We start from the raw sequence: 25422 nt of genomic DNA on the forward strand, positions 1-25422 counted from the left end.
AGACCTGTAAGTGCTACTGAACTGCAGCAGAGAAAAATCTCCTGCCAGACACAGCTGTGCGAGAGAACTGAATATCAGGATTGCAAGGACAGAAATACAAATCCTATGGCAGATAAAGTAGCTCTTATATAGTGCATATGTTTCATCTGGATATTTACCTGCTTGCCTCAAGTTCAACTTTGAGAATAGATCGGTGAACTATTTAAAAAAACAGACATTCCGCATTAATTTTAATAAATGTAATGTTTATTTTCTAAACTCTAAAGAATAACAGGACCTTAGGTAACAGTTATTACATTTAATTGCATATTTATGAAACCAAGTGTGCTGGAGATATGAATGGCCTCACTTAGGCCCCTGTCCAGAGGCGGACTGACCATTTGGACACTCGGACACTGCCCGAGGGCCCGGGGTCAGTAGGGGGCCCCATGAGATGCCCCTGGCACCTTTTTCATAGGCTTTTTTGAGTTTGGGCAAGGACACAGGGGCCCCATGATCCCCTATTGCCTGGGGGCCCCATGAGTTGTCAGTCCGCCCCTGCCACACAGGCGCAGAGCTGTCAGCGGATGCAATTGCTCAGCTTGGGATATGTCTACTGATCCCTGCTGAGCAAGCAGATGACAGGTCCATGCCCGCTGTCCTCTATGGGTGATTGGGTGGAAATGGAACACCTATCCATTTCCATCCGACTGCCATTTGATCCAACGAATGGAAGAGGAATGGATCCCCATCTTTGTCAGATTGGAGTGGATGTCAGCGCTGTGTAAATGGAAACATGTCCATTTACACCCGCCACTCCATAGAGAAAAACTGGCAGTAGGACCCGATTGGAACATTTGTGTGAAAGGGGCCTAAATATAGCAGTCAGTATTACCTGAAGTTTTTAAGCACTATTCTGAGAAAGGATGTAGTGAGTGGTGATCCACACTGAATGGCCATATGATCCTCTCTAACCACTTATTGTCACAATTCCTCCAACATTTCCAGCATACAACGACAAAGAAGAGCCTTAGGAAGAGGAACAGTTGAGCAATCACTACAACAGAACCACACATCTATACTGAAGCACCATAAGCATGTTGAGCCATATAATCTTATCATTCTTTCCAAAACCCCCAGTTACTTTAAAATGTAACTTGTGCTGCTGTACTATAATCATTATTGCTGGTTACCTCTCAATCCAGAACATTTCCACTGCCTAGCAGGGAGCCACCAAAAAAGCCACCATTTTCACACCTGTTTTTAATCAATAATCAAAAAATACTGTTTTTATAAGAGCTTATTGTGAATTTATGACCAACACTTTTCTTTAGTTTTAGATAGAGTACAGAAGAATGAAATACCCTTTCCATGTTTTGGGGATTTTTTTTGCTGATTGTATACCATTTGGGAAATTTCTTTTCAGTTCCTGCCCCAACCCAAAACACAGCAAGAAGTGAAATTTAATCTCAAAATGAGGGAAATTCCTAACCTATACAATTGTCGTCAGAACAGGTGTTCCCATTTCAACATTTCTCCTGTTCTCATGACAACTATATAATTTTGGCTTCTCATATCTTTTTGCTCCAGTAGAAAAACAGACTGTACTAAATACCTGACAAAGTCTAACCCTTCCACTCTTGTTCCAAATTTAAACAAAATGGCTTTACACAAACTTTAATGTTGTTAACAGTTGGAAATTATATAAAACAAACCAAAAGACAGAAATGTTTGCTGCAAAGGAATCCATTGTTTGGTTAGGGTTCTAAAGCAGATTTCCAGGGTTTTTTTTTGGTGTAGATAGAAACTGGGCATTTTGTTTTTTACGAAAACAATTCTTCTGAGGCTATTGATGCTCAGATGCAACAGATGAACTTGGTGCTCTCGTAGTATGCTTTGTACAGTGGTGTTAGTGTCTTTTACCCCTACAGCACCTTTTAGTATCTTGTATGATGCCTGTAGTAAAATCACGTGCAGAAGCCTTTTTACTCCCTACAAAAAGGATGTCATTTCATCAGTTCCATTAATAAAATCTGAACATTACAGGCACATGCTAACTGTAGTCTGTTCCTGTTTTAATGAACACCTTGCAGGCAAAGAACATAAAAAGATCATGTCTTCAAGTCCAATGATAGTTTTTTTCCAGCTCTTGCTGGACCAGTTCATACCAGCATGTGCATTTACCCATAGATAAGTCCATCAATGAAGAAGTTTGCACATTCCTACCACTTAATGGCCAAAAGTTCCTTTATTCTTCATAACTAGCTGAACAGCCTTAGTTGGTCTTCTACATGAAGACTCCCTGAGCGATTTGAAGTTTTATAGGATGTCGCTAAAACGAGTCTTGCAAGACATCTTTCCTCATCCATCTCTCCCTTTACTTCATCTTTTCTATCCACTTATCTTTTTTCTTTTCCAAAATGTTGAGTATGAAGGAAGTTTGAAAGTAGTAGTAGTGGCTAAACTTTGGCGGATGGCAGTCTTGTATGCAGCAATTTCTCTGTGGAAGCAGAAAGAGAATTACAATATGCTAAATGACTGTTTTTAAATTCTTCAATCAACAAATAATGTATGCCATGGTTGTATCTCAAACTCCGTAAGAATCTGCAAGAAATATGTTGTATTTTACAATCCACTCTGATTAGTTATTGATAAGAGTCATTAGTGAATACTTGAGAAATCTTTCTGACTCAAGTAATGGTGTGTAGCATTGGTGTACAGCCACAGTGCAGACTTTGTTTAGTTTCCATCAGCAATACTGAAGTCCTTGAAGTCCTTTCTAAAGGAATTCAATTTCATATTTGTTTATGCATCTTATCTCTGCAATTTTTATAGAGCCAATTTGTGGCATTTTGCCATTCTAGTGCTTGTAAACTGGGGAGGTAGAGAAGGTAAAAGTTAAGCTTTAGGTGAGGCAACCTGAGTAAATAAAAGCAGGTGACTTCTTATGTAACTGTCCTTGCTAGTCATTTTGTATAGACTATATTAGTTACGAAATGGTCTTCAAATTCAGCTAAACCTAGTACATAGATCAATAAAAAGTGAGTGCTGTAGTTAGTTGGCTAAAGTTTCGTTTTCATCATCCTCTACCACCAACATTACTTTTCATCTTTTTAAACAGGGATTTACTAAAGTTGGGGAACGCCTGGAACCAGCAGCATTTCCAAGGTAATACGCTAAGTGCCCCTTTCCTCCCACAGTAAGCCTTATGATCTATGGAGATGGAAACTTCCTGGTGCATTAGAATATTCCTGTTACTGTAAAAGATATCACATAGTCTCCAGAGATGACATGATACTGGTCAGTCTGGAAGTTCTTCCATCCATGCAGGAGATCAGATGTTTACCAAAGCAACCTTGGACCACTCCCCACTTATGTTGACTATTGTGGTGGACACTACAGGGGGATTTCAACTATGGCATATGAGTCCGTTATGGCTATGCGATCCACAAATAAATGTTCACTGTTTAAGTGATATCTAAGGATAGTGACACCTGGATAGCTCTGTACCAAGGGTTCCTAATAGATGGGACCCATTCAAGGCCAAACTTCATGGCTCTTTTGTTAATGGGGTCAGTGTGTTTCGGAAGCTTTCCACAGTTAAAATTACTGAAGTGGAATCTAAGCCTTTGCAGAATCTGAATATACCAACTAAAAAAACTTCTGTACCAAAGTAAAAAAGGAGTGTATTAATTTCTGGGCAAAGATAACAAATTACTTGCATTTCTTCGCAGACCCAAACACACAATGAATTTTCAAATCCCAGGGAGTGAACAAACTGATCACATTTTAGATACATGTGTTTCCTTTAAAAAAAATTTATTTAAAAAAGCCCATTATACCCCCCCTAGAACTTGATAACTACCCAACACAAAAAAATTAACCCAATAGCAAAAAATGGCCATTGATGCCCCATATATCCTCAGCGGATTGCAGCCGCAATGGCTACTTTTCCCTACAGCAAAACTCCAAATCTGGTTATACCCCCCCCCCCCCAATACAGTGGTACAGTCAATTCAAGGAACTTCTAATTCCTAACCTTGTACATTCATACCTTCAAGAAAAGATGTCTTTCTCCATTACTGACTGAAGCACTCATTTTCAACCTCAAGCTTCTATAATATGATTCCTTTACATGCATTTCCCTTTTTTAACATTTGCTTTATTAACTCAGACAATAAAAATGTAGCTCTAGTCCAGTGAGTGAATGAGGTAGTAGCAGATATCATAAAATCTGACCATAAATCTGAGGTGTCTTTTCAGCAGTTTACAGGCTACACACACCTCAGTGGGTTCCAGGGTAATAATGGATCTGGATACCTACAAGGTCTTGAACTCAGAAGAATGGCTATACATGCAGGGTTTATTCAGTGGATTAAACTCCTATATCAGAGTCCCAAAGCTTCTCTGAAAAAAATTCAGAACATTTATGTGGACGGTATGTTAAATTATTTGGCTGAACCTCAAAATTCTTTATAGAATATTGTTCCTAATAGTAGGTTTTGGACATTTTCATGTAAATTGGCAGAATTTTATTATCTCTTCAATAGACTTCTCTGCCCTACTGCTAATCCAACAGGTTTGCACACTCAAGATAGTAATAAACTGTTATATGGGTATAGTTATACAAAATCCATTAAGACGCTACATTACTAATATTCTTCATCCCTTGGTGATAAGATTTAAATATTGTACACATATATTTTTAAAATTATATTTTCATCCCACATTGTGTATTTATTCATGAGTTCACAGATATACAGAAAAATCAAGTTAAGGAAATTGACTTTATCCTATGCTGTTTTGTGTGGAAATAACCCTCCCTTCCTATGCAAGCTCGCTTGTCACTTTGCAATTACCACTATTTGAAAGATAACTAGTCCTGCCTAACCAACAAACATACTGCTCTGCATCCCAACTTGTGCATGTGCATTGACAATTCTTTAGTAATGTTGCCACAACTACTGAAGCTGCACTTTTGTGCAATTATATGCGCAGGAAGCACCTTGCCTTCATCACAAGCACAGGGTTTTTTTGTAATGTATTGATAATTATAATTTTTATTGAAATTTTACATCAAAATTCACACAAACATTCACATGATCTTATAGATTGCATGTCTATTCCTAAATAAGCCAATCACAATCCACATTGTCGAAAAGAGGACAGCCTATGCTCTTAAGGTCTCAAGCACAGGGTTATTAAAAAGGTATCTATAAACATATCTAAAGTTAAATGATTGCATTCAGACACCACACATACTCCCAACATCCCACTATGGTAACCCGCAGTTAGCAGTTCTTTAAATTCCAACACAGTGCCAATTGGGCACATTTAAGTGTCAAATACCTCCACTACCCATATAAAAATGGTTCTTTTAAATATTTTACCAACATCCAAAAAGACTATGTACTCAACTCTGCTTGCTTGCTTGTTTTTAACTGCAGATCAGACGTGATGCTGCCTGTCTAATAAACTCTGCCTCTATCAGGTTGCACTAAATATTTCTAAATTAGAAAGTCTGTTACTCAACCCAGGACACCATAAAGTGATCTCAACATATTATTTTCATGTTATATGCCACAACTAAAGAGCAATGGCATACAGATTTCCCCTCTCTATTAGAGGAATCCTGGAAGGATGTTCTTGGCTCACGTGTTACTTCAGTTATATCTTTTAAAGATAAACTGATTTTGCTTAAATATTTAAATTGCGTATATTACACACCTAAATTATTCAGAATGGGCAAAATGGATACTTTGCTCTGTATAGCCTGAGAATGCCGCAAGGTGAGACCCCCTTGGGCTGCAATTACTCATTTTATTGCTGACCTTTGTGTTACCAACAATTTGTGATCCAGTCTGATCTTTATTGTGATGCTTTGAAGACTAAAATGCATAATGGTACAATATAACTTTTGCACCTCCTTGTCTTCTATGCAAAAAACAATCATAGTCCCAAACTAAAAGAACCCTGGGTGGCTGGAAAATAATTATTAACCAAGCACTTCTGCTGCAGCATGCCCACAAAAAAAACCCCCACAAAAACACAATAGCCCTGGACTGTAAAACACTCCAGTATGGTTACCGCTTCAATCAGATTCGTTTGCAGGAAGATGTATAGTTAAGAAAGAGTCCACAACAAAATTATACGAGTAAATGGATACTAGTATGTGGACTTGTTTATTCACCCTTATAGGTTACATAGAAATAAAAAAAAAAAAAAAAACACAATCTGCATGAGGTGCTATTAATCTTAGTTCTTGCAATGTACTTTGTTTATTTCCTTTTCTGGAATGTATAGATATGCCCTATTTTTCTGCTGTTCTATTTCTTATGTACTCTGTAAAGATCGGACATCTGTTTCTTGTTTTTATCTTGAAACTAATAAATCATACCTTGAAAAAATACATTTATGTGAGATTAAAGTTTCAATAAAGATGGGGATGTTGTTTGATTCTATTTGAGTGCCAAAAGGCATCCTAAAGTTGTGAATGTGTGTGATAAGAGTCTATTAGAGCAGGTCCCAAAACTCCAGGCGGACTGGTAGGAACCAGGCCACACAGCAGGAGGTGAGTGTTGGGCAAGCAAGCAAAGATTCATCTGTATTTACAGTCCCTCCTCATCACTCGAATTACCACCTGAGCTTTGCCTCCTGTCAGATCAGCAGCGGCATTCGATTCTCATAGGAGTGGGAACCATACTGTAAACTGCGCATGCACGGGATCTAGGTTGCTCACTCCTTATGAGCATCTAATGCCTGATGATCTTAGGTGGAGCTGAGGTGGGGATGTTAGCACTGGGGAGTGGCTGCAAATACAGATCATTATTAGCAGAGAAGTTAGACTGCACCAAGACCATAATAAATCAATTGCTTGCAGACTCAAATCAAACCCCTATCAGTAAGTGTCAACTGACAATTTAGCTACATTTGGTAGCAGACTTTATGGTGGCAAGTGAGCGTCTTACTTCACCATCTCCCATCACCCCCAAATGGGACAGTCTAGTTGCAGGAAAACAAGCTCAGGACTCCCACGGATTCTGCATTATGGTGAGTTGTATATTCACCATGTAATAATAATAGAAATAAAGTGCACAATAAATGTAATGCACTTGAATCATAATATAATATACAGTATATCATATTGTTTTTGCAAAACTGCAAGTGATTACTAATAGCTGAGACATTTTAAAAAGAAAAACTAGTTTTTCCGGCATTGATCATTCAAAAAGACAAGCCATCCAAGATCACTGGTATGAAAAACAACAAGGGCATGAAAATACGGGGTAGTGAGCTGCAGTTTCTGCCAGTGACCCAATTATATTGTGAAAAAACATGAAATGCATGCAATTGTGGTTATCAGCACTGCCAAGATCACTCACAGCAAGTAATATTTATAAAGGGGCAGTACAGTGGCTAAATGGTTAGCACTTTCGCTTGGAAATAATAGGGTCGTTGGTTTGAATCCCAACCACGGCACCACCTGCCTGGAGTTTACATGCTTCCTCCAGGTTCTCCAGTTTCCTCCCACATTTTAAAGACATGCTGGTAGGTTAATTGGATCCTGATTAAAATGGCCCTAGGATGTGTATGTATGAATGAGAGTTAGGGACCTTAGATTATACACTCATTGAGGGTTAGGGACTGATGTGAATGTAAGATATACGTACATGTAAAGCACTGCATAAATTGACAGCACTATACAAGTACCTGTAATAAATAAATAAAATAAAGGGGACAACACATAGCTTTTTAATTTTGGTTCAGCAGCTAAATGAGCAGAGTGCAGACCATGAAGTTAAATAAAATAAGTAAACTTTCTGGTAGTATTTGCTGAATTGTGACCAGGCCAGCACACTTGCAAGTAACAGTTATCTCTTTCTTGTCCTACTATGCAGTTAGTTACTACACTTTGAAATGATTGCTTTTTATCACTTTGATACAAATTATGTCATGTGCTTTATATGTTTTTTTCACTACCATAATATATTGATGCCTACTGAGCGACGTGTTAGCATATGCATTTTTTCATGACACAACATACATTTATGTTAATAAGGGTGTATCTTACCTCAGTAAAAGCAAAAGATGGACATGAGACTTCTTTATGCTTTGTAAGGTTTTTGTTGGGAATTTCCCTTCATTGCCATTTTGCTTTTTGGCAGCTGTGTTCCTAAAAAAACAAAAAAACCTCAAAACTTTATTTTAAAGCTCTTTATTGGCAAGTGTTATATTTTTTAGGAAAGAGGTTCATGAAAAGCAAATAACATTGATCTCAATGGTGACATCAGTTGTATGCCATTGCATTACTGGCTTGAATCCAGCAGTGCAAAAGCTGTAGCAGATGTGGCTGAATTGGGAGCCATATATAAGGATAGTACTACCATTAGACCATGCAGGGGCGGACTGACCATTCATGCACTCGGGCACTGCCTGAGGGCCCGGGGTCAGTAGGGGGCCCCATGAGATGCCCCTGGTACCTTTTATAGGCTTTTTTGGATGTGCTCTGAGTGTGGGCAAGGACACAGGGGCCCCATGATCCCCTATTGCCCGGGGGCCCCATGAGTTGTCAGTCCGCCCCTGAGATCATGTAAATAATAAAGAACCAGTGCACACTGATGAATTTGTCAAACCATGCCTACATTTTGTTCCTGGGACCTCTATTGTTATCAAGATATCTCGGCACCTGGGCAAAAAAAAAATGTACTAACAGTATCTGAAGCCCTAAGAGACTCCAGCTATTTTTCTCTCATATGTACATTTGGCAAGATACAGGTCTAGTTTAGAGTCATCGAGCTAAGAGATAAAATGTTGGCAAAGTGATGTATTTCTTTTTGACATAGCAGTGATTGAGTTAAACACATGGATGTTTTTATTGTTTTATTACATGTTTTATTGAACAATACAAGGCAACTAGCATTTGGTCACTTTTCATTGACACCACCCATGCCCTTTGTCATAGACAGAGTCCTAGTAATAATAAGATATCCAGGATAACAGATATAGCTAAACAATATATCACAGTGGAACAGCAGGTAAAGAGAAAGCTGATCTTTTGGAGACCTTTTCTTGCATATTCTATAATCCAGTGGCCAACAAAGTCAAGGGCCCCTGTGCAAGAAGAATTTTGAAAGCTCTCTAGTGCACACTTATTCATTTTGGATAGATCGATCAAACGATCGATAGATATCCTGAACTCTCTCATGATCTAATATGCAACTATAGTCAAGCAAAGAACACCACCTCTGTCAACACCCTGTCCTTTCCTGACCCACATAGTAAAGACCTCTAACTTCCAAAGGACCCCTGTTCAGCTAGACAATCTGCAGAAACTGTATTTCTGCCCCTGTATTTTCATCTAAATTTTTCGCCCTTTTTAAAGCCCATGTCATAAATTGTACAACTCATGGTTTGTGGGAGCATACACAAAGCTTGTACTGTAAATGGTCTACAGTAGGTGTCACTCTCCTGGCCTGCACTGGAAGAAGAGGAATTGTCTTGGGCCATACATCAAATACACTAACAATAAGGATAGCTCATGAGCAGAAAAAGTCAGGCAGATCACTATAAAAAGCAAAATTGGGCAGCATAAAACTAGAGGGATATTTGGCACTGTTGCACATACTCAGATAAGTTCAGTGTTAAAATTTAAATTACGCTATGGGAGGCATAATCCATATGTGAAAAACAAAGACCAATGGGACTTTAATTTTGCATCAGTAGTGAAAACAGCTGACAACTTATGCTGCTTTATCAATACAAAAAAATTCCATAAAACGTCCATAAGAACTATTACATTTTTGTATTAATAAAATAGCATTAGCTGTTGCTTTCATTACTGGAGGCATAATTAAATTGGTCTTTGTTTTCACATATAGATGATGCCTTTCATGGTGTAATTTCAATGGATTGTTTATCTACAACACTCCACCTATTTGAGTATTTGCATGAAATCTTGCCCACCCCAGCTCTTCCATCTGGAACTTACTTGGCTAGCGGGAATCCCTCCATTATAGCAAACATGCATCCCTCCTGACATGCCTGGGCCCCGCTGTGCCAGCCACGGCCATGCATGCTATGCCAAACACGGCATCCCCAGCATTCCTCTAGATGGTCAGTTTACAAGTTTGTGTAGAGCTGCGGGTTGGACACCCCTGGTCTACAAGTTGGCATATTCTAAAACCATTTTAATTAGACTTAGATGAGTGTTTCCAATAGAAAACAAATCAGTACAGATTAAGCAGAACAAAAATTATTAATACGTACAAAACATAAAAATATATATTTGAAAAATAATAGAGAAGTAAAAAAATCTCACCTAGATAAGAAGTAATGGTAACTCTGCCATATAGGCCATCCTGATATTCCTATAACTAAGATAAACTTTACAACAACAATATATATCAACTGGTTTGTTTTTAAAGTGTAGGTATAGTCCAACTTTTAATTTTTGGATATAGTAGAAAATTATTAATACCCCTAGCTTCTATCTGTTGTTACCACACTAAAAAGGTGAGGATTAATCTTTCAAAGGGGACATTTCTGGTGACAACTGTCTAGGAGCAGAATTCTCCTCACTTTGTATAAATTTCCTCTCACTTTCTGTTGCATCTCCGGGACAAGATATGAAGGAAAATCTCCCCAAAGGGACACTAAGCAAACATGAAATTAAGAGAGGCTTTAAGTCTTCCATACACTATCCTAAACAAAAAAAGTTTATTATAATCTTTAAAATGTTGCATTTCTGATACCGGTTTTGTAAATGCTTTATTGTAGGGGTGGTAGTTTTAGTGGGTAAGAGACAATCTTATCTAATGATGTTGTTCACAACCATTTTGAAAATGATTACTGTTGTTAAAATATTGTAGTATAAAGTTTATCACAGGCAGGTAAGAGTTAAGGTGCCTGTTATGTAACTGTTTAGTGATATAGTAACAAGGGTAGAAAGGATTTATGGTACAATTAGAACATTTCTTTCATTCAACATTAACAGATCGTTAAACAGATATGGTGTTCATCATGAATTTCCTTCCAGGGCCAAGTTGTAAACAACTCACCTCTGCCAATACATACATACATACATATACATACAGTATACATCTGAGTATACATCTGAGTATATATATATATATATACACACACACACACACACACACATATATACACACACACACACAGGCCTTTTTTTCAGCGGGAATGTTAGGGAAAGCAGTTCTGGCACCTCCAGCACTGAATGATATATGGAATGGCAAGGGGTACTGAGGTGTGCTGCAGGGTCTATTGATGCTGGTTGATGGGTGATCTATTGTTGCTGGAAGAGATATATTTTCACAGGGCGGATAAGGATCAATTTCTGCTGTGGAGGTCTATCGTTGCTGGTGGGGGATCTATTGTATCTGGCGGTGGGTCTTATGTTGCTGATGGTCAATTGTTGCTGGGAGAGATACTGTTGAGGGAAGGGTCTATTGTTGCTGACTTCTGGAGGCTCTATTGATGCTGGCTGCAGGGATATCTGTTGCTGCTTCCAGGGGTCTATTGTTGCGTTGGGGTAGTTGCTGGTGGTCCATTGTTGCTAGGGGGGTCTATTGTTTCTGAGGTGGTCTACTGTTGCTAGGTGCAGGGGATCTTATTTAGTGCTTTTCTTATTATCATTAATAAATACTATACACATTACTTAGCACCACAAAATGATACTTGGTTCTGTATTCTCTAAAAGGGTTGGTAGTGGGTAGGAGGTGGAACCAAGGAACAGTGCTCGGAGGTAGGTAGGGGCAAAGACAAAGGTGACTCTGAAAGGAGGCGTTCCTGTACCTATTTGCTGAGAAAAAAAAAAAGACACACACAATATATAGTTGGGCAGCACAGTGGCTAAGTGGTTAGCACTTCTGCCTGGCAGTACAAGGGTTGTCGGTTTGAATCCCAACCACAGCACTACCTGCATGGAGTGTGCATGTTCTCCCTGTGCCTGCGTGGGTTTCCTCCAGGTACTTCGGTTTCCTTCAACACTCCAAAGACATGCTGGTAGGTGAATTGGCTCCTGTTTAAATTGGCCCTAGTATGTGTATGTAAGAATGTAAGTTAGGGACCTTAGATTGTACACCCCTTGAGGGTTAGGGACTGATGTGAATGTACAATATATATGTAAAGCGCTGTGTAAATTGACGGCGCTATATAAGTACCTATAATAAATAAATATAGTTCATCATAAATCTAGTCTGCTACCAAATCAGTAACATGTTCTCCATGTGTCTGTCATGTGATATATAAAAGGCATGTCTGCACTTACCATGATTCATGATAACAGAAGCTGTCACAGATCTTGTCCTTTACATCCTCACACACGCATCTTGCTAATGCTTTCCTCTTACATCTTCTAGGATTTCCTAGTCCGTACGGGATAGTTTGCCTATAATTACATAAAGCAAGCAGGATTATTATATAGGATCTGAAAATTTGAAATACAGCAGTTAGGTAAATTATTATCCATTTTTCTCAGACATTCTAGTGTTTATGGACATCATGATCATCAAGCAAAGTCAGCTATTTAAAAGAAATGTATGTCTATTCTGACTTTTTAAAACAAAAAATGGGCGTATGGCATGTAAGTAATGATCATACCCCTGGGAAGTTGTGTAAATCTAACATGCCTTATTTAGGCTTTACAGACAGTGCTAAGTTTGATAGATGGTGGTAGTAGTTACTGCAAGGAATCCAGTGCAGGGATTTGGACACGGACAAGAAACATGACATTTATTGTGTGAAGTCATGCCTTCCAATTATCACCTATCACCCCAACTCTTAGCCTGTGAGCCCAAACATAACACACAGGATTCTAATTCTAACAATTCTGCAAAACCATTTGTCCAAAAATGTGCATGTACATTCGTTCAGTGTGAAACAAATGTTCATTAGGCTATTTTCTCTTCTGAATTAATGTACTTTTACTATGGTCAGCAGTAAAATAATACATACAATGTAACATTTCAAGGGAACACTACAGAGAATTAGCAAATAAATGTAAACACTGATTGCTATTAGCTTATTCCTGCTAGCAAGTTTTATAATTGTTACATAGTATCTGTTGTTACAAAGACCAATGTATTTCCTATGCTTTTCAGCTCCATCTCCTAGATCAGTGGTTCTCAACCTTTCTAACGCCGCGACCCCTTAATACAGTTCCTCATGTTGTGGTGACCCCCAACCATAAAATTATTTTCGTTGCTACTTCAGAACTGTAATTTTGCGGGGGGGGGGAATAGCGCCCCATCGTTGGTGTCAGTGGGGGGAGGAATAGCGCCCCATCGTTGGTGTCAGTGGGGGGAGGAATAGCGCCCCATCGTTGGTGTCAGTGGGGGGAGGAATAGCGCCCCATCGTTGGTGTCAGTGGGGGGAGGAATAGCGCCCCATCGTTGGTGTCAGTGGGGGGAGGAATAGCGCCCCATCGTTGGTGTCAGTGGGGGGAGGAATAGCGCCCCATCGTTGGTGTCAGTGGGGGGAGGAATAGCGCCCCATCGTTGGTGTCAGTGGGGGGAGGAATAGCGCCCCATCGTTGGTGTCAGTGGGGGGAGGAATAGCGCCCCATCGTTGGTGTCAGTGGGGGGAGGAATAGCGCCCCATCGTTGGTGTCAGTGGGGGGAGGAATAGCGCCCCATCGTTGGTGTCAGTGGGGGGAGGAATAGCGCCCCATCGTTGGTGTCAGTGGGGGGAGGAATAGCGCCCCATCGTTGGTGTCAGTGGGGGGAGGAATAGCGCCCCATCGTTGGTGTCAGTGGGGGGAGGAATAGCGCCCCATCGTTGGTGTCAGTGGGGGGAGGAATAGCGCCCCATCGTTGGTGTCAGTGGGGGGAGGAATAGCGCCCCATCGTTGGTGTCAGTGGGGGGAGGAATAGCGCCCCATCGTTGGTGTCAGTGGGGGGAGGAATAGTGCCCCATCGTTGGTGTCAGTGGGGGGAGGAATAGTGCCCCATCGTTGGTATTAGTGACACAAATGATGGGGCACTATTCCTCCCACTGACACCAATGATACTTACCTTGCTGACCTCTGCTCCAGCCTGGGCTCGCTCTCTCCCTCTCCCATCTACAGCCTGCAGAAGCAAAATTTGCACTTACCTGTCAGCTGTCTTCCTTCTCTGGCCTCTCTCCTCTTCACTCGGTCCTGCAGCTCCCTCGATCTTCTTCGATCTGCGCGCTTTGCCGCTCGGCTCCTCCTCTCCAAGCTCCACCTCCTCGCCGGTGATTGGCTGCCTGTGTGCCTCTCCTGAGCTACAGTTCCGGTGGCCAATCAGCAGCGAGGAGGCGGAGCTGTTGAGTGATCCCGGAGGTGTGGCCAGGTTACAGGGGCAGCATATCATCCCGCCCACAGATCGCGAGACAGAGCAGCGGTGTCTCGGTTCCTAAGACCATCGGAAATATGTTTTCCGATGGTCTTAGGCGACCCCTGGGAAATGGTCGTTTGACCCCCAAAGGGGTCGCGACCCCCAAGTTGAGAACCGCTGTCCTAGATTGTAAACTCGAAAGAGCAGGGCCCTTGAATCCCTCATGTATTGTTGTTACTGTATTGTCTCATGTACTGTCCCCCACTATATTGTACAGCGCTGAGCAATACTGTATAATAATAATAATAATCATCTATCAGCCATAAGGTATTATTTTATTATTGTACTATTTTTGTTATGAATAGACTCCAAGTGTAAGCCCAAAAGGTAACTCTTAACACACACCAAAACTAAAATGTAACCCAAAACCTAAAAATGAACCCTTAACCACTACCTTAACCCAAAAGCTTAAAATTAGCTCCCAAGCTCTAGCTTTACTCTAAGATGTGAGGGTGAAATCTACCCAATAGGGACACAGATAGTGATTAAAAAAAAACCTGTCAGAATCCAACACAAACCAACTCACAATCCACATCCTGAGTGCATCAAAATGCCTGAGAGTAATACTTTTCACTCCTCTTGGGGAGATCCAATTGATGGAGCTTCTACTGGCCAAAACACCCTAGAAATTAATGATTCTATATGAGAATCGTGGAACCTCATTAAGCAAAAATCTTAATTTCTCATAATAAGCACTTATATTAATTACACTCTACTGTATGTGACTGGACACCATATCTTTACTTCTGTTTTTCTTTTTATCCCTTACGGTTTGTTCTTACTTTCCACACCTCTCCTGCCCTTACCTAACCCTTGCTTAACACATTACCTGATATACTGTAAATCCACAGAGAAAATATGTATATGATCTATATTTATAAAAACTGTCTTCTAAGTAAAGATTGAATCTGTCTCAGCCTGGAAGCTGCTAACTGATATGTCTGGTTTGGTTATGCCTATTTAGTTATATAACTCATCCTTCCCCCATTCACCTCCCCCCCCCCTCCCCTTTTTTTTTTTTTTTTTTTTCTCTCTCTCTCTCTCTCTCTCTTCCTCTGTATTCGTCCCCTATGTCCCTCCTCGCCCCACTATGATATTTTTCCTCATACTCTTCCTCCATTCCCTTGCTCGTCTCATTCCCATCTCTTCTTTCTCTCAGTTTCACCTCTTTACCATATTCTAACTAACTATATTTTTCATAAGGTACAGAGTACTTACAGACACACAGGTGTAACAATACTCCTCAAATCTAATCTATAATGTTCAGGTACGGAAACCTAAGACATATATGCCTTGAGTTGATACGACTATTGTTATATACCTCACTGTCCTGTTTCTTTAGATCTCCCTACACAAGGACTATTGTACCCCGTCTTTCTATATATTACATACTGCTAACATCATTGCTATGGGTATATACTATGCCCTCCTCTTAGGACTGTATTTCAGGTTGTGCTACGATTTACTTATATGTCCTGAACCCGTCTGCGTTACGGGAGAACATGCTTAAAGACTTGCGCGGACTGCGATCCGTATTTGTTTATGACTTGTTATGCCTTTCATATCTCAATAAAAATTTCTTGGAAAAAAAAAAAAAAAAAAACTGTCAGGTCATAAGCCCATGGAAACGTACTTCCTAGTATTTTTTAACTGCTTTACACATCAAAGTGAAAAAATTATGCAGCAGGCTAGTCCATTTTGCTGAAATTTCATTGCAGCAACTCAGAATGGTACTCAGTAGTTTGTATGGCCCCTATGTGCTTGTATGCATGCCTGACAATGACAATGTATGCATGCTCCTAATGAGACAACAGATAGTGTCCTGTGGTATTTCCTCCCAGATCTGGAACAGGGCATCACTGAGCTCCCGGGCAGTCGGAAGTGCCACCTGGTGGCGTTGGATGGACCGAAACATGATATCCCAGAGGTGTTATATTGGATTTAGATCAGGAGAACGTGGGGGCCATTCAGTGGTATCAATTTCTTCATCCTTCAAGAATTGCCTGCATACTCTTGCCACATGAGGCAAGGCATTGCCATGCACCAGGAGGAACCCAGGACCCACTGCACCAGCGTAGGGTCTGACAATGGATCCAAGGTTTTCATCCTTATATCTAATGACAGTCTGGGTGCCATTGTCTAGCCTATAGAGGTCTCTGCGTCCCTCCATGGATATGCCTCTCCAGACCATCACTGACCCACCACCAAAAGGGTCATGCTGAACAATGTTACAGGCAGCATAACGTTCTCCAGACCTTCTCCAGACACTGGTCATCCAGTGGTGGACCTGCCAATTTTGTTGTTCAATGGCAAATGCCACTCAAGCTCTATGGTGCCGGGCAGTGAGCACAGGGCCCACTAGAGGATGTTGGGCCTTCAGCCAGCCCCATGAAGTCTGTTTCTGTTTGTTTGGTCAGAGACATTCACACCAGTGGCCTGCTGGAGGTCATTTTGCAGGGCTTTAGCAGTGCTCATCCTGTTCCTCCTTGCACAGATTGTTGTCCTATTGATGGGATAAAGACCTTCTACGGCCCTGTCCAGCTCTCCTAGAGTAACTGCCTGTCTCCTGGAATCTCCTCCATGCTCTTGAGACTATGCTGGGAGACACAGCAAACCTTTTGGCAATGGCACGTATTGATGTGCCGTCCTGGAGGAGTTGGACTGCCTGTTAAATCTCTGTAGGGTCCAGGTATCGCCTCATGCTACAGTCAGTAACACTGACCCTAGCCAAATACAAAACTAGTGAAAAACAGTCAGAAAAGATGAGTAGGGAAAAAAACGTCAGTGGTCTCGACCCCCAAAACAGGAATGGTTTTACAGGTGGTCTCATTGTTGCCCATCTAGTGCACCTGTTGTTAATTTCATTAACACCAAAGCAGCTGAGATTGATTAACAACCCCCTCTGCTACTTAACTGACCAGATCAATATCTCAGGAGTTTAATTGACTTGATGCTATACTCTGATTAAAAAGTGTTCCTTTAATTTTTTTGAGCAGTGTATTTTCAAAATGACAATTCTCAGTTCACTGCTCATTATTAAAATAAACCATTTATGTTTTAGCGCTAGTGAAAAGAGAGATAGCGGTGTTAATGGAGTTCCCCGGGCACTGGAGAATTTTATTAAAACTCTAGCGGTTTCTTAAAGTGGACCTTTCATTAAAAATCCTGCTTCTCGTCAGTAGGGCACTTCTTCTCATAACCAAATTACATTATTATGTTGAGTAAACCTTTACTGGCATGTTCTCAGGCTTCTTCAAGCCCAAGCTAAAATGATGTTTATTCCTCCCAACTTTCTAAGATGGGAAAGAAGGATACTAGCACAATGAATGTAGACAAAGAACATGCTTCCACTCTTAGATTGTAAGCTCCAAGGAGCAGGGCCCTCCTAATCCTCTTGCATTAAACTGTATTGTTGCTGTATTGTCTCTCTTTATTTTGTAAAGCACTGAGCAAACTGTTGGCGCTATATAAATCCTGTATAATAATAATAATGTTTTACTAAAGAATTATTAAATGAGTTTTAAATACAACTAGTATATACATCTGATTCTGCCTTAAATTCAGCTAAACTTCTGCACAGCAACCATAGGACTTGATAAAGGAGATTCATTATCCTGTGCCAAACAGGCTTTGCTGCCTTACATTGGGACCTTACTTACAGGAGAAGAGAGAACCGTGATTAACTCATCCTTGTCCATTTGCAGACTGGCTATCTCCTTTAAGCAGTAAAGCTTGGTCAAGAACTCACCCCAAATCTCTTTTGGCTGTACCTCTCCTGTGGATCACAGGAGTACAGTTTGTTCTGCACTCCTGTGACCCGTTTGCAACTAACAGCGGGTTGAAGTCCACTGTCTGCTGACGCCACTCAGCCGGTCCAGGCTGGGGAAATATCCCGACCATAAGGTAAATAAGATCTGCCCAGTGCTCCAGTGAGTGAGGGGGGCAGAGCAAACAGCAGTGCTCTCTGCTCAGAGTGGCTGTGAAAACTCAACGATCAGCAGTCATGTGATTTCTGAGCTCTCGCACTTAGAGGCGGTGGGGGACAGATGCAGCATCAGAGTAGAATTTGAGAAAAATCATGACAGCCTTACTCATCTTTTGACTGAATTTGAGAAAGGTCAGGTACCAGGCTATTATTGCTACAATGGAGAGTGGCTTAAAAGAGACACTGTCACTTATTTAAATTGTAAACTGCGTGAGGTAGTAGGTAGGTGACACTCAATCCATGTTCCCCTCCTCGTTGGGTGCCAAGTATGGGTCACATGGGTGATTTACCCTGGGGTGAGTTCTTCTGGACTTAGCTATGCACCTTGAACTGGGTCACAACCTTACATATGGAGTACCTTTTACTGAAACAGACGTTTGGCTTGTCCCAGCATATCTGCATGGGTAAGAGTCCATCTTTGGCAGAGGCCATGGTGGCAGATCTCCAGAACTGGTGTCTCCAGGGCAGACTGTAGGTCTCAGCAATCCCCCTACATTGCTAGAGGCTTCCACAACCAGAAGTACATTAGTAGGCACTCTGGACTTAGTATAATACAGCAGGCAGACTCGCTAGATGCCAGCAATAGCATCATCAGTGAGAACTAGGGGCGGACTGACCATTCGAGCACTCGGGCACTGCCCGAGGGTCCAGGGTCAGTAGGGGACCCCATGAGATGCCCCTGGTACCTTTCATTGGCTTTTTCATAGACTTTTTAGGGTGTGGGAGAGGACACCCCATAATCCCCTATTGCACGGGGGCTCCATGAGTTGTCAGTCAGCCCCTGGTGAGAACGACAGTGACGAGAGACCCCTCCTGGACCCGGACCCCTATCCCTTTTTATATATTTGCACAGGAGCAGTGGGTTGGACTCAAGAAGCCTACCAAGGAAAACCCAGGAAAACATATTAACTCTATCCCTCCCAGCTGGGGCAGCTTCTAACTGGGCTGAACTAGGAAAACCACCTACAGGCTGGCACTAAAATCCCCAGTGTTGACAGCTGTTGAATACTAGAGATTGCAATGATGTCACTCCCTCAGTCATGTGACAGCCAAGCACCTAGCGATTGGCTGCTAGAAGCCAGCACTGTCATGGGGAGCAGGGGCGGACTGACAACTCATGGGGCCCCCGGGCAATAGGGGATCATGGGGCCCCTGTGTCCTTGCCCAAACAAAAAAACCTATGAAAAAGGTACCAGAGGCATCTCATGGGGCCCCCTACTGACCCCGGGCCCTCGGGCAGTGCCCGAGTTTCCAAATGGTCAGTCCGCCCCTGATGGGGAGGTCACATTCTTACCCATATTTGGAAATGGCAAGTAATGGTGCTGGCTGTGACAAAGGGAGGAGTGGTTGAGGATCAATAGTAAGGTGAGGATGAATGGGTAGGCAGTAATAAAATACGAAACATGAACCAACTGCTGTGAAGAGTCTGATAAACATTACTTACCCTCCTGTATTGACCCAAATAATATCTAGATGGCAAAAATATACACACTCTTTATCCATCCAGTTGTTACAGGAGCATCTCTTAATTCGCGAGTGAAAACTTGGAGGTACAGCAGAAGTAGCCTCTATGTGAGAAAGGGCACCTTCAAAAAAAAAAAAAAAAACATTTACTATATCTGTAGGCAATTCTTATTTCACATGTCCCTCTGAAAATTATTGTAAATACTTCTGAAAAGCTTTAAACAGAAAAATGATAAAAAGGTAATTCAAGTGTATGGGAAGACAGGTATGTAAAACATTGTTATCACACTGTTTCTGATTGAAGCTCCCTGTGTGAATAGGGAGGCGCACGTTTGACTGATTCAGCTGTGTGCTTTAATGTTTGTACATGCCAACATAGTTCAACCATTACAGGATAGGAATATTAACCACTTCAATACCAGGCACTTTTACCGTTTCCCTGCCCAGGCCAATTTTCAGGTTTCAGCGCTCTCACACTTTGAATGTCATGCAACACTGTACCCAAAATAAAATTGTATAATTATTTTCACACAACTAGAGCTTTCTTTTGGTGGTATTCAGTCACCACTGGGGTTTTTATTTTTTGCTAAATTAACAAAAAAAGACTGCACATTTTGAAAAAAAAAAAAAAAAACACGTTTTTTCTTTGTTTCTGCTATAAAAGTTTGCAAATAAATAATTGTTCTTCATAAATTTAGGCCAAGATGTATTCTGCTACATTTCTTTGGTGAAAATAACCCAAATCAGTATTTATTATTTAGTTTGTAGGAAAGTTATAGAGTTCACAAACTATGGTAGATATCGGAAAATTGATCAGTCCTGAAGTACTGAGAGCCAATCATATTTCTTGAAGCCCATAAATGTCAGAACAGTACAAATATCCCCCAAATGACCCCTTTTTTCAAAGTAGACAGTCCAACTTATTTCATAAAAGGCATGGAGAGTTTTTTGAAGTTGTAATTATTTTGTCATAATTTTTCGGAAAACAAATAAAAAAAAATATTTTCACAATTTTTTTTTTTTTTTTTTACATACTGTCACCAGTGCAGTACAGCATCAGCATATAACTGGTGTGGCAGTGATCAGGGACACTGACTTGTGGCAGTATGAAAAATAATAATATAAATTTTATTATTATTATTTATAAAATTTTTCTCTCTTTTTCTAAGAATTTGTTTTCATGTTACACTATAACCAAAGTAGTATAATGTTACTATAGTAACATTGTTCTACTTTGGGGAGGTGATCAGTATTTATTTTATTTTCTACACAATTTGATTGCTTATAGCAAAGTATTTCTTTGCTACAAGCAAGCATTTAACTGAATGAAATTGATTAGCTGTTGTGACTAGCTGCGATTGGTCATGGCTAATCACATGACACAGATGGGCTGTGAATAGCCCAGCCTGTGCATGTGATCACTGTGACCATTCACAGCTAGACACACTTGTATACAATGGATGGCATAAAAGGAAGCCATCCATTGTATAGGACTGTCATGTGACCTGCTGTGAGTGGTCACAGCAGGTCACATGGTACTGGCAATGGGGCCATTACACAGATCTGTCATCGGCCGTGTTCAAGGCACATGGCCGGTGACAGATCTCACCACAGTGCAGCCCTGCAGGTATGCACAATGCGCGATCCAGGAAGGACACCATATGGCGCCCTCCAGGAGGGAAGAGCCATGGTAAAATGATGGCCAGGCGAGAACAGGTTAACAACCAACGAGCCACACAGGGATATCATAGCTCATAACTGTCCCTCATCTGGAAGGACTGTCCCTCTTTTGAGACCAAATCACTCTGTCCTCGTGCATTCTCAGTTGTACCTCTTTTGGTCTCATGTGGACATCTCTATACAAAATGTACTATTTTACTGCCAAAAGTGTTAGGCTGCACTAAAATTTTTATCCAACCTCTATATTACGCATTTGTCATTTTTAAAAAGCCATATGAATACAGGTCAAAAAAGCGCTTGTGTAGTTCAACCAATTATTTTTCTGCATATTAGTTCTTTTTGGCCTGTGTAACTGGGCCATGGCAGGGACGTGCCCATTGCCTACAAGATGTCACTCCTTATTTCAGAAACCTGGGAGGTATGGGATATGATCTCAATATGCAGCTGCATCACAAAGGAGCTAGGTATTCTGAATTATTTAATACAAGTGTTAAACCCGTCACTGTTCACTTATTTGCACAAAGCAAGCAATAGTAAACCTCAGTCTAAGAGAGTCAGGGCCCATTTGATGGGATGATGTAATCATAGGCTATGGAATCCAAACACTTCTCACAGCAGCCTTTCTGATTGGAAACCAATTATAACAGAAGTCACACTTTTGCCCCATAGTGCTCAACCCCATCCAAGTGGTCCCTAGTTGCTGAAGAAAGCATGCCACATACCTGATTATATTATTTGGACTGTTAGACTGCACAAAAATATATACTACTCTAAATAATAGTGTATAGTACATCTTAGACTACAGTATTACTTGTCACAAATGGACAGATGTCCAAAGCCTGGGACTGTCCCTGACAGGGACAATTGGCAGCTTTTAGAGAAAGGGAAACTGTTGTCACTATCACCCCTCCTATAGTGCAAGTACAGAAAACTGTCCTACCATGTGGGAGAATTATTGACCAATATAAAAATGTTATGGTGGATCTATAGCATATCCTGGATAAAATCCTTCCTGAATATAATGTACCATAAAGTGTAGTTCCAACCATTTTTGTACTTATTAAAAGTCAGCAGCTACAAAAACTCTAGTTGCTGACTTTTAATAAACACACATTTGCCTGTCCTGGAGTCCAGTGATGTTCTCACCTGCGCAGTCCCTTCTCTCCTCCATGGCGCCATCATCTCAGCTGTGGGCACCATGATGTGATAGCTTGCGGCTTCACAGCCTGGTGCCCACTGCACATGCGTGAGTTGTGCTGCGCTTCCTAATTGGTCTGGCAGTCTGTGAAAGTTCCCAGGAGACAGCGGGAGGGAGGAGGGGGCCGAACTTCTGGCTCACTTCGCCCCAGCAAACTGAGCCGGAAGTGGGAGCGGGTACCTGTCAGGAACAGGTATCCGCTCTCCCCCAAAAGGTGCCAAATATGGCAGTGGAGGGGGGGAGTAGGCAAACAAGAGGAGCTTCTGCTTTTGAGTGGAATTCCGCTTTAACTGAAGCACATCCATTTTTATTGCATGAAACTACTGTCAAAAGTTAAAAAATACACAGCACTGTACAAACTTATTTTTTTTTTTCTGTTATGCAGAACTGAGCATATACTGTGAATACAGCAACCCATCACAACTGTTATACAACTCCCTGCCCTGCACATGCTCAATGTTCCTACTAGCAAGTTCAATGTTCAATTCAATTCAGTGTTTCCATAATGAACCTTTAACAAGCATCCCACTTTTTTCAAGCCAGTACAGCACTAAGCCCCTCTAGGTGCGAGCACAAACCATATACAGCGCTGCTAGTGCTGGACGTAGAGCACAAAATTATACAACAAAGTTTTCTGTAACACTAATTACATGTATTTGCTGCATTTCTGCATATATGAGCATTGGTGTAGCTGTTAAGTGAAAGCCAACTAACATTTAAATGTTGCATACAATTCCTGCTGTTCCTCCTTAAAGACAGAGAAAATTGAGTGAGCCATCACTAAAAAAGACCAAGTGCTTCATCAAGTCAGCATCATATCTTTCATTTATATATATTTTGTTTATTTTATTTTTTTTTACTTTTTTGTCTGTTTATTATACAATATTTATATAGCGCCAGAGACAATATAGCGGAAGACAATACAGCAACAATACAGTTCAATACAAGAGGGTTAGGAGGGCCCTGCTCCTTGGAGCTTACAATCTAAGATTATATAGATCTATGTTAATGCCAAGCATGTTTGAATCCACTTACTGTTGACTAAATCACTACCTCTGCCGGAAGTCTATTCTAAGCATCAACTACTCTCTCAATACAATAATACTTTGTAAGATTAGTTTTGAACTTCCCTCCAGCTAGTTTGAGGTCATATCTCTGTGTTCTTGATCTTAGCTTCATATTGAAAATACAGCCCTCCTGAACTGTATTCACACTCTTAACCCATTCCTGACTGGTTAAGACAGCTACAGCACGCTCGGCTAGTTCTGGGAGGGCGTGCACCCCCCTGGGGCATGCACCATGCGCAGTCTATGATCGCTGTGTCCTTCAGACACAGCTGATCATGTGTCCAGGTAAAGGGCCAATCAGAGTGGCCTTTTACCATGTAATCAGTTGTATCCAATCACAGCTGATCACAGTGTAAATAGGAAATGCCGGTTATCAGCAGTCCTTGTCTCCTCATGCTGACAGAACATGAGGAGAGGAGAGTCGGTAAGCAGCATTTCTCAGAGGGGACAACTACACTGATCATCAGGACATTGATCATTAGTGCCCTGATGATCAGTGTAGCCCCATGAGTGCCTATCAGTGATGGCTATCAGTAACCCTCAGTGTTAGCTATCGGTAACCCTCAGTGCTGGCTATCGGTAGCCATCAGTGCTGGCTATCGGTGCCCCTCAGTGCTGGCTATCGGTGCCCCTCAGTGCTGGCTATCGGTGCCCCTCAGTGCTGGCTATCGGTAACCCTCAGTGCCCATCAGTGCTGGCTATCAGTGCTGGCTATCGGTACCCATCAGTGCTGGCTATCAGTGCCACCTCAGTGTTGGCTATTAGTGCCCATCAGTGCTGGCTATCGGTACCCATCAGTGCTGGCTATCAGTGCTGGCTATCGGTACCCATCAGTGCTGGCTATCAGTGCCACCTCAGTGTTGGCTATTAGTGCCCATCAGTGCTGGCTATCGGCAACCCTCAGTGCTGGCTATCAGTGGCTCCTCAGTGCCACCTATCAGTGCCGCCTCATCAGTGGCTTCTCATCAGTGCTCATCCGTGAAGGAAAAAAAATCACTTATTTACAAAACTTTTTATCAAAACTTTTTTTTTCTAACTTTTTGGTCTTTTTTCGTTTGTTTAGTAAAAAAATAAAAACCCCAGTGATGATTAAATACCACCAAAAGAAATCTCCATTCGTCTCAAAAAATGATAAAAAAATGAGTTTGGGTACAGTGTTGCATGACTGTGCAATTGTCATTCAAAGCGCAACAGAGCCGAAAGCTGAAAATTGGCCTGGGCAGAAAGGGGGTATAAGTGCCCTGTAGGTAAGTGGTTATTTATATAAAGGTTTCAATCACGTCCTCCCTTTCTGAAGACTTTTTCTTGTTCTATATACTTTACTCAGCTGTTTAATTAAGTTATGCAATAATGTAAAAAAAAAAAAAAAAAAATCATTAACTTTTAACTAACATTTTACCTTCAAATCTTCATTCAATAGAGCACAATGTTGAGCTTGATATGTAAACTATGTAGCAGTATGTGTTGTAGCTCTTGTAAAATCATCAGCAGTGTGCTAGAATAGTAAGCAGCTCATGCCAGGCTCTGAGCGAGAGTAAGAAGCAATGTGACTCACCCACAGCAGCAAGCACCAGTGGCAGTAAACCAGCCTCCAGCATTCTGCACATTGGACAGGTAATAAATGCACAGTCAGTGTCCTGCTAGAACAGCAGGGTATAAATACTCTCAAGCACT

At 41.2% G+C, this 25422-nt stretch overlaps 1 protein-coding gene across 1 annotated transcript; it reads right to left on the minus strand.

Moving 5' to 3' along the window:
- Window positions 1-224: 224 nt before the first annotated feature.
- On the minus strand, window positions 225-25422 carry LOC149455443 (endothelin-1-like). The gene is made up of 5 exons (XM_089686211.1): window positions 25304-25422; window positions 19784-19925; window positions 12266-12385; window positions 8051-8152; window positions 225-2479 (listed from the first exon to the last, which is right to left on the minus strand). Exons 1-5 carry the CDS (start codon window positions 25353-25355, stop codon window positions 2371-2373), a joined length of 525 nt encoding a protein of 174 aa, XP_089542337.1. The 5' UTR covers window positions 25356-25422; the 3' UTR covers window positions 225-2370.

This window comes from Staurois parvus, unplaced genomic scaffold (assembly GCF_062004578.1).
Source record: "Staurois parvus isolate SC_StPar_1 unplaced genomic scaffold, SC_StPar_1.0 ptg000394l, whole genome shotgun sequence".
In the NCBI taxonomy this organism is placed as follows: domain Eukaryota; kingdom Metazoa; phylum Chordata; class Amphibia; order Anura; family Ranidae; genus Staurois; species Staurois parvus.